This window comes from Rattus norvegicus, chromosome 19 (assembly GCF_021556685.1).
Source record: "Rattus norvegicus strain SHRSP/BbbUtx chromosome 19, alternate assembly SHRSP_T2T, whole genome shotgun sequence".
Classification (NCBI taxonomy): Eukaryota; Metazoa; Chordata; class Mammalia; order Rodentia; family Muridae; genus Rattus; species Rattus norvegicus.
In genome coordinates, this window is record NC_141552.1 from 189,856 (window position 1) to 204,201 (window position 14,346).

Genomic DNA, 14,346 nt, shown 5'->3' on the forward strand with positions numbered 1-14,346 from the left:
CTGCAGGAGGAGGTGCATCCTCTCCCACTGAGGTCAGACAAGGTGGCACAGTTAGGGGCACAGGATCCAGAGACAGGTAACAGGTTCATGGATAGCTCTTACTCTAGTTGTTGGGGAACCCAAATGAAGACAAACTACACATCTGCAACATATGTGCAGAGAGCCTAGGTCCAGCCCATGTATGCTCTTTGGTTTGTAGTTCAGTCTCTGGGAGTACCCAAGGGTCCAGGTTAGTTAATTCTGTTGGTCTTCCTGCAAAGCCCCTGTCCTCTTTGGGTTCCTCAGGCCTTTCCCCAACTCTTCTGCAAGACTCCCCAAGCTCCATCTAATATTTGGCTGTGGGTATTTGTATCTCTTTCCATTGCCTGTGTGTTAAATCTCTCAGAGGACAGTTATGCTAGGCTGCCAGCCTAACACAGTATTATTGATAGTGTCAGGGATTGGTTATTTCTTGCCCATAGGCTGGGTCTCAATTTGGGATAGTCATTGGTTAGACATTCTCTCTGTCTCTGCTCCATCTTTGTCCCTGAACATCTTGAAAGCAGGACATATTTTGGAAGGTTTTGCAGGTGTGTTGCTGTCTTTATCCCTCCACTGGGAGTCCTGCCTGGCAACAGGAAGTGGCTACTCCAGATGCCATATCCCTCACTACGAGGAGTCTCAGCTAGAGTCACCCCCATGACCTCCCTGGTGCCTCCTCCCCTCCCTGGTCTCTGGCATGTGCTAGACATGCCTCAGCACCACCGAATTCCATTCTTTCTCCCCTGATCACTGTCAGCCTGGCTCCCTTTCCCCTTCCCTCTCCCACCAAGTTCCCGCCATCAATCGACCTCAATATCTGTTTAATTTCCCCTCCTGAGAAAGATCCAAGCATCTCCTTTGGGACCTCCTTGCTATTTTGGCTTCTTTGGTTCTGTGGATTATAGCATGTTTATCCTATAATTTATGGCTAATATCCACTTATAAATGAGTACAAATCATGCACACCCTTTTAGATCTGAGTTACCTCACTCAAGATGATATTTTTCTAGTTCCATCCATTTGCCTGCAAAATTCATGATGTCCTTGTTTTAATAGCTGAGTAGTATTCCATTGTGTAAATGAACCACATTTTCTTTATCCATTTTTCAGTTGAGGGACATCTGGGTTCCTTTTAGTTTCCAGGTCTTACAAATAAAGCTGACTGAGCATAGTTGAGCAAATGTCCTTGTGGAAAGGTGGAGCATCTTTTGGGTACACCCAGGAGCGGTATAGCTGGGTCTTGAGGTAGCATTATCCTAATTTCCTTAGAAAATGCCAAATTGATTTCCAGAGTGGTAGTACAAGTTTGTACTCCCATCAGCAGTGAAGAAATGTTCCTCTTACTCCACATCATAACCAGCATGTGCTTTTTGATGTTTTTGATGTGAGCCATTCTGATGGGTGTGAGATGGAATCTCAGAGAAGTTTTGATTTGCATGTCCCTGATGACTAAGGATGTCAAATATTTAAGTGTTTCTCAGCCATTCGAGATTCCTGTTGATAATTCTCTGTTTAGCTCTGTACCCCTCTTTTTAAATTGGGTTATTTGGGTTGCTGGTGTCTAACTTCTTAAGTTCTTTATATATTTTGAATATTGAGCCTCTGTTGGATGTAGGGTGGGTAAAGATCTTGTGCTAATCTGTATGAAGGCTGCTGTTTTCTCCTCTTTCTTCTTCTCTTTGTTCATTTCTCTTGTTTTTTCTGTGTTCCCTTTCTTTAATAACCCACTAAGTCAAATTAGATTTTTATATTTCTTGTACTTTTTTTTCAAGACAGTGTTTCTCTGTAGCTCTGGCCAACCAGGAACTGCCTCTTTAGACCAGGCTGGCACAGAACTCAGAGATATAACTGCTTTTGCTTCCCAAAAGTTGGATTAAAGGTGTGCTCAGTCACTCCCAGGACCCAATGGGGATGACATTAGCTAAAATGCCCAAAATCAGGGAGATAAAACCTGGAGAGACTACCTCCAGTAGATAGACATGGCTCCCACTTGAGGAATGGGGTCACCCAGCCATTTCAAAATTTTTAACCCAGAATTGTTTCTATCTAAAGAAAATGCAGTGACAAAAAATGGAGTAGAGACTGAAGGAAAGGCCATTCAGAGACTGCCCTACCTTGGGATTCATCCTATATACAGACACCAAACCCTGACACTATTGCTGATGCCAGATGTGCCTGCATCCAGGAGCCTGGCATGGCTGTCTTCTGAGAGGCTCTTCCTGAATGAGACAGATGCAGATACTTACAGCAAACCATTGAACGGAGGCTGGGCACCCCCATGGAAGAATTAGAGGAAGGACTGAAGGAGCTGAAGGAGATTGCAACCCCGTAGGAAGAACAACAGTATGAATTAACTGGACCCATCAGAGCTCCCAGAAACTAAGCCACCAACCAAAGAGCACACATAGGCTGGTCTGTGGCCCCCACTACATATGTAGCAGAGGACTAACTCATCTCAGTGGGAGGGGTTGTGCTTGGTCCTTTAGAGGAGTGATGCCCCAGAGAAGGGGGATGCTAGAAAGGTGAGGTGGGAGTGGGTGGAAGAGGTTGTGCTTGGTCCTTTGTAGGTTTGATGGCCCAGAGAAGGGAATGCTAGAGGGGTGAAGTGGGAGTGGGTGGGTGGGGAGCACACTCTTATAGGCAAGGGAGATGGGGGGAATTTTATGTGGGGCTTGTGGAGGGAGAACCAGGAAGGGGGATAATAGAAATGTAAATAGATATAATTAATAATTTAAAAATGCATGCTCAGTCACCACCTACTGGCCATTTTTTATATGTTTTATGTGGAGACAGATCACAACTAAAATTTCCAGTTTTGCCTAGAGCTTGCTCTATACCTCAGGCAGGTCTTAACTTGTGATCCCTAGGTTCTCAGCTCTCTGAGTAGCTAGGATTGAAAGTCTATATTATCTGATCTGTCTTTATTTTATTTTTATAGTACTCAGGGCTTTGTACAATAGGGGAATCTGTCTACCATTGCTATATTCCCAGCCTTACAACCTTGTTTAAATGTTTAACATGTGTCTCATGACTTAGCAGTTCTGCTCTAGGTTGTAAACTCAAAAATTTAATACATGTGATCACCTGACATCATGTGTGGGAATATCCATACAGCTTATTAAAACCCAAACCTGGAATTAGTGAAGGACAACAGTTGTGCATAGACAGGTAAGTGAATAAATGTGTTGTATGCACACTTGGATAGCACTCCACAATAAAAAGAAACAAAAACATTACATGAAGTGGCCTAAACAGTAACAAAATGTTCTATTTATATTGGACTAGAGATAAATACCAGGACAGCAAGATAAAGAAATTTCATATTTACTCTGAAACAGAATTAAAGGCAGTGACTGGCCACAAAAGGGCCTGAGGGAAGCATAGAATTTACTCATGGCTTTCTAAACTATACACCTAAAATAGATTAATTTAATTGCATGTAAACAATCCACAATCTGAGGATATAGTTCATGGGTGGAACCATTGCCTAATTGCACAAGTCCTAAGATCAATCCCTAGCATCAAAAAAACAACCCACACTCAAGTTATTAAAAATGAGATAATTATTAAAACTCTCAAACTTAATTGACACCCAGTTAATGTGTGTATACTGAGCTGATAAGCAGAGGCATGCTGGCAGTAGGAACTTCAATCAATGCTGTGCATATAGAACAGAAACATCACACAGGGTCAGTCTCACTGAGAGGAAGGTCTTCCCTGTCCCCACTTCAAGTCAGCAGGGACTTAATATTATCCTTATAATGGCCTTGTTTACACATCCTACCAGGAGAGGGCACAAGTAGTAATCCTTGAGAATGGTTTCCCTGAGAACTGTTTCTCACCACACAGCAAATCTGTGGGCATCTTGACCCAGAATTTCTCAATCCATAAGACTGTACATTTGTACTGTTGTAAGTTACTGGTTATGGTTTTTGTTTTGCTTCAGAGATGTGGGTCTTGTTATCTTGCTTCAGATTTATGTAATTTTCCTATCTTGGCCTGCACACATCTGAGGACACATGTGTTCTATTTGTAGTTAATGATCTCTTAGGAACAGAATTCTGAAGGCAATGGGGCTTAAAGAAACTGATTTTTCTGATGGTAATTATAAATATGAGAAAACATGAACTTGCCAAGCGAAGACACGGGATTTAATTCAGTCAGTCTCTGTAGTCAACAGTCCCTGAAGCATCTGCTTCATTTGAAGAGGGTCTGGGACTTGGAGAAGAGGAGAGTGAAGATGGGGAAGAAGCTAATGGAAGAAAAAAAGTAAGGAAGGAAGGAACGGAGAAGGAAGGAAGGAAGGAAGGAAGGAAGGAAGGAAGGAAGGAAGGAAGGAAAGAGGAGCTTAGTCTCAGTGAAGGGTTAAAGAATGTGGAGGTACTTTTGGGCACAAACATCCACACTGTTATGAGAGCTTTTATTGACTCTAATGAATGTTTGCCCAGAATGATAACACAGAGTGTTTTTCATACATGTCTGAAAGACCAAATGCTGAGGTGAGAAATGCTTATGTACTTATTGGAATGAATAAATGTAGATAATGTACTTTGTAACCTCAGAATTACCCCATTTGCTTTCAACCTCACACTCCTGGCCCAGGATGCTACAGCTCTGCATGCTTGCTCTGAGAACCCTTTAGCTCCTGGATCTTCTGGGGCAGAGTCTTGGTCCAGAACTGCAGCCTTCTGGCCTTTAGGGCTCGGCCCACAGCAGGCTGGGTGTTCAACTGCAAATACTGCTCATCATGGTCCAACACAGGCCAGTGGGGTAGATCTTCACCATTGGGGTTCCTGTGGATATACCAGCCAGCAGATAGGAGTGAAGGTCTCTCTGACACAAAGCCTGATCCCCTTATTTGGTCAGGGTAGTGGGTGAGCAGACCATGGGCCTCAGGGGACAGAGAGACTGGTGTACTGATATAGATACAAGTTTCACCATCAGTGTCTACTCCATGTGAAGCAAGGGGAGCTGGCTAGTTTTGTATCTCCTTCTCAGAGGAAAATCTAAAGAACGGTACTACAGTAATGTGACTCATCCACCTGATCTCTGTGGGATGAACAGTAACTGAAAGCTGTAAGATATCTGCCTTAGTGTGGCCTGAGTTGTAGACTCTTGTGTTATTAAGGACACATGAACACTAATGGAACACACCCACACTGGGGCTGGAGATGGAGACTTGACCATAAAGAGGTTGAAGATGGGGTCTATTCTCACCCAGTTCTTGCAAAGTTGGCCCAGTACTTCATCACCCTCCTCTTCAGCAGCTCCTCCTCCTCAGTGAGGTCAACTGCAGACAGAAGAAGAAAAAGAGTCCAAGTCCTACCAACTCATGTAGTTATCAACTCATGCTCTCCTATAGCAACCACAGCCAGAGAGTAAACCCTAGGCCTGGTTTATACCCTCTTCCCTCTCCTCTCAGAATTGGGTATCCATCCAAAGCAGTACTTGAAGTTTCTTGGGTTCATTTCTAGAGCAGTGTGCTCTCATTCCTTCTAGCACAAGCTAGACAAGGAAAGGATCATATTCAAACTGAAACATATTTGGGAGGAGGAGCTTGGGTTGTTTTTTAAGCTCTGATGTGGTGAACACTTGACCCGGTCCCCTCCCAGTTTCCCCAACTGGACAGAGAGCACAATAATCCCTTGAGAACTCATCGATGCTGATTCATCCCAAGGAAACAAGAAAGACTCACAGGTCATGCCCCACAAGTAGGAGCCAAAGACAAAGAGAATGTCATCACCATGGTCTGCCTTAACATGGGATGGTCTGACTTGCTTGATGAAGCTGGGCAGATGCTGGAACTCATAAAAGTAGACAGGAGCCTGGGAACCTGGAACACATGTTGACATCATGATTTCTCATATGGTGCTTATCTGCCTCACCTTCAGTGACAGGAAACCTTGCTGTTAAATTATCTAGAATCCCAGTTGAGTGGTGAGATCCAGACTGGGGCACTGGACACAGGAAATCTGTGTTAAGCAGAGGCCCTGGTATTCCAGCCAAGGAGTTGACAAGACACTGAGTGTATCTCACATGTTTCCTCCTCTAGACCTGGATTGGATGCCATCCTTTATACTAGACATAAAGATTCACTGGGGGGAAAGCTGTCTGCTACCTGAGACCTGACCAGGGCCTGGGTCCAGCCTTGACACTGCAGAGTTCACTGGGGTCCCACAGCTCTGATTACCCCTCTTGTCACAGATGTACTTACGTTGGAAATGTGCTACTTGCAGGGCAGGGATCACAAACATGAAGTCCCCCAGCATGTGTCTGAACTGTTCTTGGAGGGTCTCTGGGTTCTCAGTGTCCCCCATGTACTCTTCCATTATCAGGTCAATACACTCAGGAGGCAGCATCTATACCAGGAAGAATCAGGAAGAATGATGACAGGACAGGCAGGCAGCAGCCTCTAAGTAAGGAATGTGGTCAGAGATGAAAGAGGGTCTATGGGTAAAGTTAGAAGCTTTGTAGTGAACACACACACACACACACACACACACACAGAGAGAGAGAGAGAGAGAGAGAGAGAGAGAGAGAGAGAGATCTAGGAAAGTAAGTATACAGGAACCCTCTTTATTGGGACAGGAAACTAAGGTATCTCTCACCATCTGTGCTGCTGTGCTCTTTAGAACAGTGGGCAGGGTCTCTCTGGTTATTTTCTTTATTATATGGTCAAGGCCCAGGAACTGAGAGGCAGAAGATAGTCTTAAGTTTTGGATGGGTTGGAACTACATCAAAGTATCTCTGAATTCCTCCCCCCACACCATTTGAGTTTATGTTTTCAGGGGCTTAGAACTATGTCTTACCACAGGGATTCCCCAGCCACATTCATCTGTGTTGATACCAATGATGCTTGGGACAGGGTGAAAATCACCAGAGGCCAACAGCTCCTGAGGATGTTTGGGTAGGAACTTTCCATCCACCACACCAGGAATCATCTTGAAGACCTATACAGCATTGACGGTCAGTACCGAAGATCAATCATATAAATATTCTAATGCTCATGAATATCCACAGCAATTCCCTATATCATATCTTATCTCAGGATACTATGCACACTCTAGAAGAAATGCACATTAGCTTGTCATGCTCTCTTTGAACACTGTACTGAAAGGACACCAAACCATGGAGATGAGATAGCAAATTGAGTAGTAAGTGAATAATGGTAATCCCACATCCTGGTCATCAAGTTCTCCAAGACACACAATTCTCCCAACCTGGTTAATAGCCAGGATCTCTTGTTTACTCTTTGCTCGCAGGCAGCGTATCAGGGCTTCTGAGTCTGGGGCCTCACATCCAGATAGGTTGGCTACTGTCTGTAAATGGAACAGACAATGGTTAGCTCATCCTTCCCAGCAGTGAACAGTTTCTTTGATACTAGTAGAAGTCATTACCCCTAAATACCACATCCTAGTGTTTGCTGGGGATGAAAGGAGTCAATGGAATTGTTGACATTTTCTGTTGCTCAGAGGTGACTGACAGCTGGGAAAGGACATTCTACCTGTGCATTGCTTTGTTGTTGCTTTGGTGTGTGTGTGTGTGTGTGTGTGTGTTATTTTAACAATGGTTACAATATAGCACATTTAGACTATGAAGGTCAGAGAGCAATCTCAGGAAGTACATGTCACCCTATCCCTTGCTCACTTTGTCTATACAAACTTAGCTGGCTTACTAGGGAGTCTTTGTTTCCTGTATCTCCATAGGAACACTGAGTTTTCTGAAACATTAAAAACACTAGCTTTGTATGGGTTCAAGGTATTTGAACTTGGGACCTCATGCTTGCATAGCAAGTAGTTTTACCAGTTGACACTTTTCCTCAATCTTGTGTTCTTGTTAGATTTTTTAATCAACTCAACACAAGCCAGGATCAGTTGGAAAGAGGAAGTTCTGCTGGGAATATTGTCTCTATTAGATTGGTCCATGGCAAGTCTGGGCCTTTTCCTGATAAATGACTAATGCAAAAGAGCCCACTTCACTGTGGGCAATGCCCCCCATGGGCAGGTGTTCTGTGTTGTATAAGAAAGCAAAACGAGGAAGCCACAGTTAACAAACCAGTAGACATGTTGCTTCTTGGCCTCTGATTCAGTTCTGGCCTCCAGGTACATGTCTGTGTGTGAACTTCTCTTCAAGATAGATTATAAGTTGTGTGCTGAAATAAACCTTTTCTCTCCAAGTAGCTTTTGACAATGGTCTTTATCACAGTGATAAGAAACAAACTGGGAAACCATGTATTAAGTGTTTCTGCTAGTGACAGAAGACACTGGAAAGAGGTTTGCTGTCATGTAAATGCTCATCATACATAAAGCAGAAGAAAATGGATTCAATATTTCACACCACTCAGAAGTTACTGGAAAGAAGCTATTTCCCATGATCCTTGCTTTTGCCATTTAACTGAACACCAGAGTACCAGAAGCCAAGATTGAGGTAGCTGATGTTCATGAGGGCACTTACCTTGTAGACCACCTCAGATTTATCAGAGATGAGGTCAGGCAGCAGGGCCACTCCACTCTGCATAATAGCTCCATGAAAGAGTCCTTTGGACATGGGGGACACAACATGGGAAGACACACTTGTGCCTCCTGCTGAGCCACCAAATATAGTGACCTTGCCATGGTTGCCTCCAAAGTAAGCAATATTTTGCTGGACCCAGCGTAGGGCAGCCACTTGGTCCAGGTATCCCCAGTTGCCTCTGGCATTCTGGTCTCCAGTGCTGAGAAGTAGCAGGAAGAAGAAGAATGCACGATTGCCCATGTACTACTTAGTCCCCATTACCCAGCCCTGTCCCAGGCTTACCTGAAGAAGCCAAGGACACCCAAACGATACTGGATGGAGACAATTACTATTTCCTCAGTAGCTGCCAGTGTGGATGCATCATTCATGGAAGCTGATCCTAGAACCAGCCCACCACCGTGGATCCATACCATCACCTGGAGAGAGGAACTCACCTACCAGGAGGCCCACACACAGCCCAAGCTCATCTAGACTGCCCATAAGGTTATCAACTGCTTTGCTCTGTACAGGTTGACCTACAAACAGACTTCCTCAGGATCTCAGGAAGTGAGTCACAGATGGGGTGCTTTAGGCCTTTGAGAATATTTCCATTCTAGCTTCCCCAACAGTAAATCTCAGAATGGATTAATGACTCTAGATGTAAGTTAAAGTCATCATTACTCTCAGACACATCAAAGTAGAACAAAACCAAACCAGTCCAAACCAACCAACCAAACAGCAGCAACAACAACAACAACAAAAACAAAAATGGAGTGTGCTTCTGAGTGTCTTTTCTGACTGTTAATCAAAATAGGCATCAGATCCCATTGGCAGACGAGATAACTTGCAGGTAGAAATTTGGATGATGTCAATATCAGCCCTTGTGCACCATCCTGAGTGGGTCTGCCAGGTTGATAGAGGAATTCCTGGTTTAATCAAAGACCTAGACCCTCTTACCCTAGGACTCTCATATCCCTAGGACTCTGATACACACACACACACACACACACACACACACACACACACACACACACACACGTTGAGGCAGGTTGGTCACCATGGGTTGACCTGAACCCAATGAGGTAAAACTACTAATCAGGATCTAAACTACAGTGGAGCTCATAATTATTTTGTCCCTTCCCATCTTCCAGAGAAATAAATTATCTCTTCCCAGCCGACCATGACCTGACACTCACAGGCAGGTTAGAGCCCTCACGGGCATGAGCTGGTGTATAGATGTTGAGATACAGGCAGTCTTCAGACATAGGGGTGGGATGCACGGTCAGCTTCATTTCCTTGATACCATCTAAATTCATTATATCAGTCTGCAGACACCTAGTGAAAATGGAAGACAGGAAGTCCAAGGTATGTGGTTGACAAATGTATATCTTAACCTGAAACTTCTCTCAGCCACCTATAATTACTGCTTTCCATGATGGCCTGCTAACACTTGATTCTTCTCTAAAGTCCCTACCACAGTAAAGGCTACTAGGCCCGTGGTAATAGAAATAGAGCCAGATTTTTCAGGGAGGCCTCTCCATGTATAGTAACATTCTAGGGTGTAGTATATTGAGACTTCCAACAGATTCCTAGAAAATGCTTGACTTTCTGTTCCAAAATTTAACCCTTCTGTGTATGCAATTTAAATCCTGTCAAGGTGGCTAGTATTGATTATTGACTTGACACATTGTAAATCACCTGGGAAGAGAATCTTACTCAGTGATTTTCTAGATCTGTTGACTGGTTGACATGCCATTGGTAAGTTATCTTGATCATGTTCTTTGCATTAGGAGCATCAATAAGTACCTCCTTGTTCCACATAGTCTCCAGTTGGAAGTATGAGTACTTGTTCCTTAGTCAGTGGCACAGGGATAACGGATGGTCACAGAGACTGTGAAAAATGGACTCAGTCTCTGCTCCTTACTGCAGTACCTTCAACAAACTCCCTATAGGTTCCAGGCTCTGACCCAGCAGGCTGGAACAGTTGTTCTACTCTAACCCTTAGCACATTCACCAGAAATGTGCATGGGAGACACCCCTCAGCACAGGAAGAAAACTGCTGTAGAGCTGAGTTGGAGAAAACATCGCAGTGTGGCCTCGAACTCATGCCTTAAGTCCTCTGAGTCCCAGAACTTACATGGCCGGCTGTGAGGTCGCATCTCTCACACCACTCCATGGCTCAGGGTCCTCAGGAGGTGCAAAGCGCAGCGGTCCTACAGGAGGCTTGGCAAAGGGAATTCCCAGGAAGGTGTGGATACCAGATTTAGTGTCCTTCACATGGACAAAGCTGCCTCTCACCTGACCCGTGTGTGTGTTCCTGATGGGGCTGGCTGAGTCCTGGCCTGTAAGTAGAGAGATGCCATCAGCTGTCAATACACTTGGGAATTTCTACCTCATCATCATCATGGTACATGGGGAAGGTAAGCCAGGGCCTCTCAGTTCAGCAGTAGGATTACCTAGGGACAGAAACCTTGTCCGCTGATCTTCTTGCAAATCGACAAGGTTCTTCCCTAGCCAAAAATGTGACAGGCACAGAGCTACTTGGCATTATGAAGGAATTATTGTCATTATCAAGTTCAGTGGGATTTTTAGCTACAACCACATGCAGAGGAGGGACATGTCTTGCTTGTTGTTCTGTCTCTGTTGCCTCCTCAGTATGTACTAACCTCAGACATCTCTGACACCTGTGTGCCCTAGTAGTATATTAGAAAGCACACACAGAAGCACACACACCCCATGCTGTCATATGTCATTCTCCACCAGTCCCTTCTCCCTCCCTGCTGCTTTCCATCCCATAACCTCAGCCATGACTCTGCAGAACTGGAGCAGCTCTGACCCTGGTCCCCTCCGTTCATTTAGACAGTCTCACCGTGCACATGCTGGAGGAGAAGCAGGAGCCCACAGGCTACAACATACAGCCAACCAGGAAGTCTAGCCAAAGGCATGGTTGAATCTCAGGCCTAAACCTGTGCTGCTGCATTGTCATGGCCCAGGCAGGAATTTGTAGCTTTGAGGGTGTAGGTGTGGCATTTGGTTGGATGGGGCAAAGTTCTCATTGCTGGAGAACTGATAAGGTAGAAGCCACAGGAAGCCAATAGCCAGCAGGTAGGGCAAAGCCACCCCTGCTGTTTCTGCTCCTTTCCTGGCCTCCTGGCCAGACACAGCAAGGCATCTGAAGTGCTTCTGGAATTCCAGGATTCCTGACTTTCAAATATGGAGTCATCATAATCTCTGGCTCTTTTACTTACCAACCCAAGGTGGGTGTTGGTGTGAAGATCAGGGATCAGAAAGTTGTAACAGGAGAAGTCATGGGGCTCCTGTCAACAGATACATAGTCAAGATGCCAAGATAAAGAGAAGAGCAAGGCCAGGAGATCTGAGTGTGCCTTCCTTTCATCCTCAAGACTCCTCTGTGCTGACAAAACTCGTAGCGTACTGAGTCCACACTCAGAGCCCCTTGTACCTTAGGAATGCAGGTATAACCTGCCCCCAAAATTAGGTCATGGTAACTTTATTGAAAGATACTGAAATTCTGACACTTCTGCCTCCACCTCCAATGTAGTTTCTCACACTGCCAGCTCCTGTTTAAATCAACTTGGAAGTCATTTATCCATTTGACAAACGTTTTAACCTTTTCTACCTTTTACTTATGTATTGTGAACATGTATGTATATGTATGGGCACTCATATTCCATCATGTACATGTGGAAGTCAGAAGACAATTTGTAAGAGTTAGTTCTCTCTTTTCACCACATGGGTTCAGGGATCAAACTTAGGTTGTTAGGCTTGGCAGCAAACTCCCTAACTGGCTAAGCCACTTGCCAAACCACCTCCTCTGCCAAGTGATATCAGTGGGGTTCAGTACACACAGCCAGAATTGGAGTTTCACAGTAAAAAATTCCTAGCAAGCTGTATCTAAGAATATACAACCAGCAATTTACAACTGGACACATCTGACTTCTTGGAAGAAGTGGTGTGGGAATCAACATGGGGTCATCCTTTGTATGTGAGATAGGATATGGCTCTATGGTTTTTATCCCCAGATAATATAGGATCCCATAGCCTGGCACTACAGGACTTTATAGCTCTGTTTTCTCCTGCCTCCTTGATACAGTGTTGTGACTCCAATATATGCTTGCCCAATCTGTGGTTCCAACCCTTCCTGGAGGATGTTCTACTTTTAGAACCCAGATCCAAGTATTTTCCAGGCTATAGGGGTTGAAAGGTCTCCAGCTCCTTCAATGTCTCGGCTAAGCAACCAATTTCTGTTTCCTGAACATTCTGGTGCTTTTTTCTAACTCCAAACTCTTTTTTAGCTCAGCTGGAAGAAAGTCCCCATATCCTCTGACCAGAGACATGATAAAAATATGGACTGGAGAAATCCAAGGTTCTCTTCTGTTCAGGGAGTCAGGGACACAATCTAACCAACAGACAGACAGACAGACAGACAGACAGACATTGAAACCGGTCTAAAAGCAGAGGCTCAATATTCACGGAAACACCTGCATTAAGACACCACTCCACACCCATTTAGTATATTCAGTGTTGGCAAAGGTATGGAGCACCCCATGCACATGGCTAGAGGAGATTCAAAATGATGTAGTCATCTTGAAAGACAGGATGGTATTTTTCTTCAAAAATTAAGCACACTCTTGTCCTATGATTGAGAAATTCTACTTTTAGGACTTTAATACAAGGGAATGAAATTACTAATCACAAAATAACAAATAAACAACAACAGCAAAATATGTTCCAAAAAGTTGACAAGAGCTTCATTAACAACAGGAAAAAAACAATGGAAACCACTCAGAAGCCCATCAGCTGGGATATAGGTAAACAAATACTCATATATGGACTGATGTTCTTAGTCAAAGATGGCACTTGAATCTCAAGACCATTAATTAATCTTTAGTAGCAGAAGGAGTCACCAATGATTTCTTTTCCCTGATAGAAGAGCCAGGACCCTGATGTTTCTAAATCACACACCATTTCCAGACTCTTCCAGCACAAAGTAGTCAAGTGGTTTCCAGGAACAGAGATAAGAGAGTGATTGACATAAATTAACACAAGGAACCTTTTTCAGTGAAAGAAACACTCTTGTATCTGAAGTGAGATTGGTTGACTAGTTCATATTCTTTGTGAATTAACCAGGCTATATACAACCATTCAACAAAGTACAAGAAAATGTTTTTCATAGAGGACCCAGAGAAAGTTTAGGAGCAACAATGAATTAATATATAATTAATATATAATAAATTAATTAATAGTATGGAAGCTGAAGGAGAGTGATTGTGTCACAAGCAACCAAAGGACCACAGGGGTCTGTGAATGTTAGAAATAAGTGCGTATACAATGGCAGGTACTCAGGGAGACAGGAATAGGATGCTCTTCTCCTGGACACATCTGGACCTTCTAATGTTCCCATTCCATTGCCAAGACCCACCTCACAGTCAAACATATTCACAGATGTTCCAAGCATGTGAACATGAACCTCATAGTATCTCCAGGCCCTGGGGGCTGAGAAGAAACTTCAGCAGACTCCAACACACACACACACACACACACAGAGAGAGAGAGAGAGAGAGAGAGAGAGAGAGAGAGAGAGAGAGAGAGACAGAGACAGAGACAGAGAGACAGAGAGACAGAGGGAGAGACAGAGACAGACAGACAGAAAGAAACAGATTGTCACATAGATAGACAGATACACATAGACACACAGACACACAGACATACCTACTCACACATACAGACACAACCACTCCAACACACACACACTCAGAGAGAGAGAGAGAGAGAGAGAGAGAGAGAGAGAGAGAGAAAGGCAGACAGAAAC

General features: G+C 44.1%; 1 protein-coding gene across 1 annotated transcript; it reads right to left on the reverse strand.

The window, feature by feature from the left end:
* Positions 1 to 4,461: 4,461 nt before the first annotated feature.
* Ces2a (carboxylesterase 2A) lies at positions 4,462 to 11,472 on the reverse strand. The gene is given in 12 exon segments (NM_144743.1): positions 4,462 to 4,814; positions 5,239 to 5,311; positions 5,717 to 5,854; positions 6,236 to 6,380; positions 6,630 to 6,710; positions 6,831 to 6,971; positions 7,242 to 7,340; positions 8,476 to 8,734; positions 8,818 to 8,951; positions 9,711 to 9,849; positions 10,652 to 10,856; positions 11,384 to 11,472. Coding segments are annotated over 12 exon segments (1,677 nt in total). The 5' UTR covers positions 11,460 to 11,472; the 3' UTR covers positions 4,462 to 4,627.
* Between the last annotated feature and the right edge of the window lie 2,874 nt (positions 11,473 to 14,346).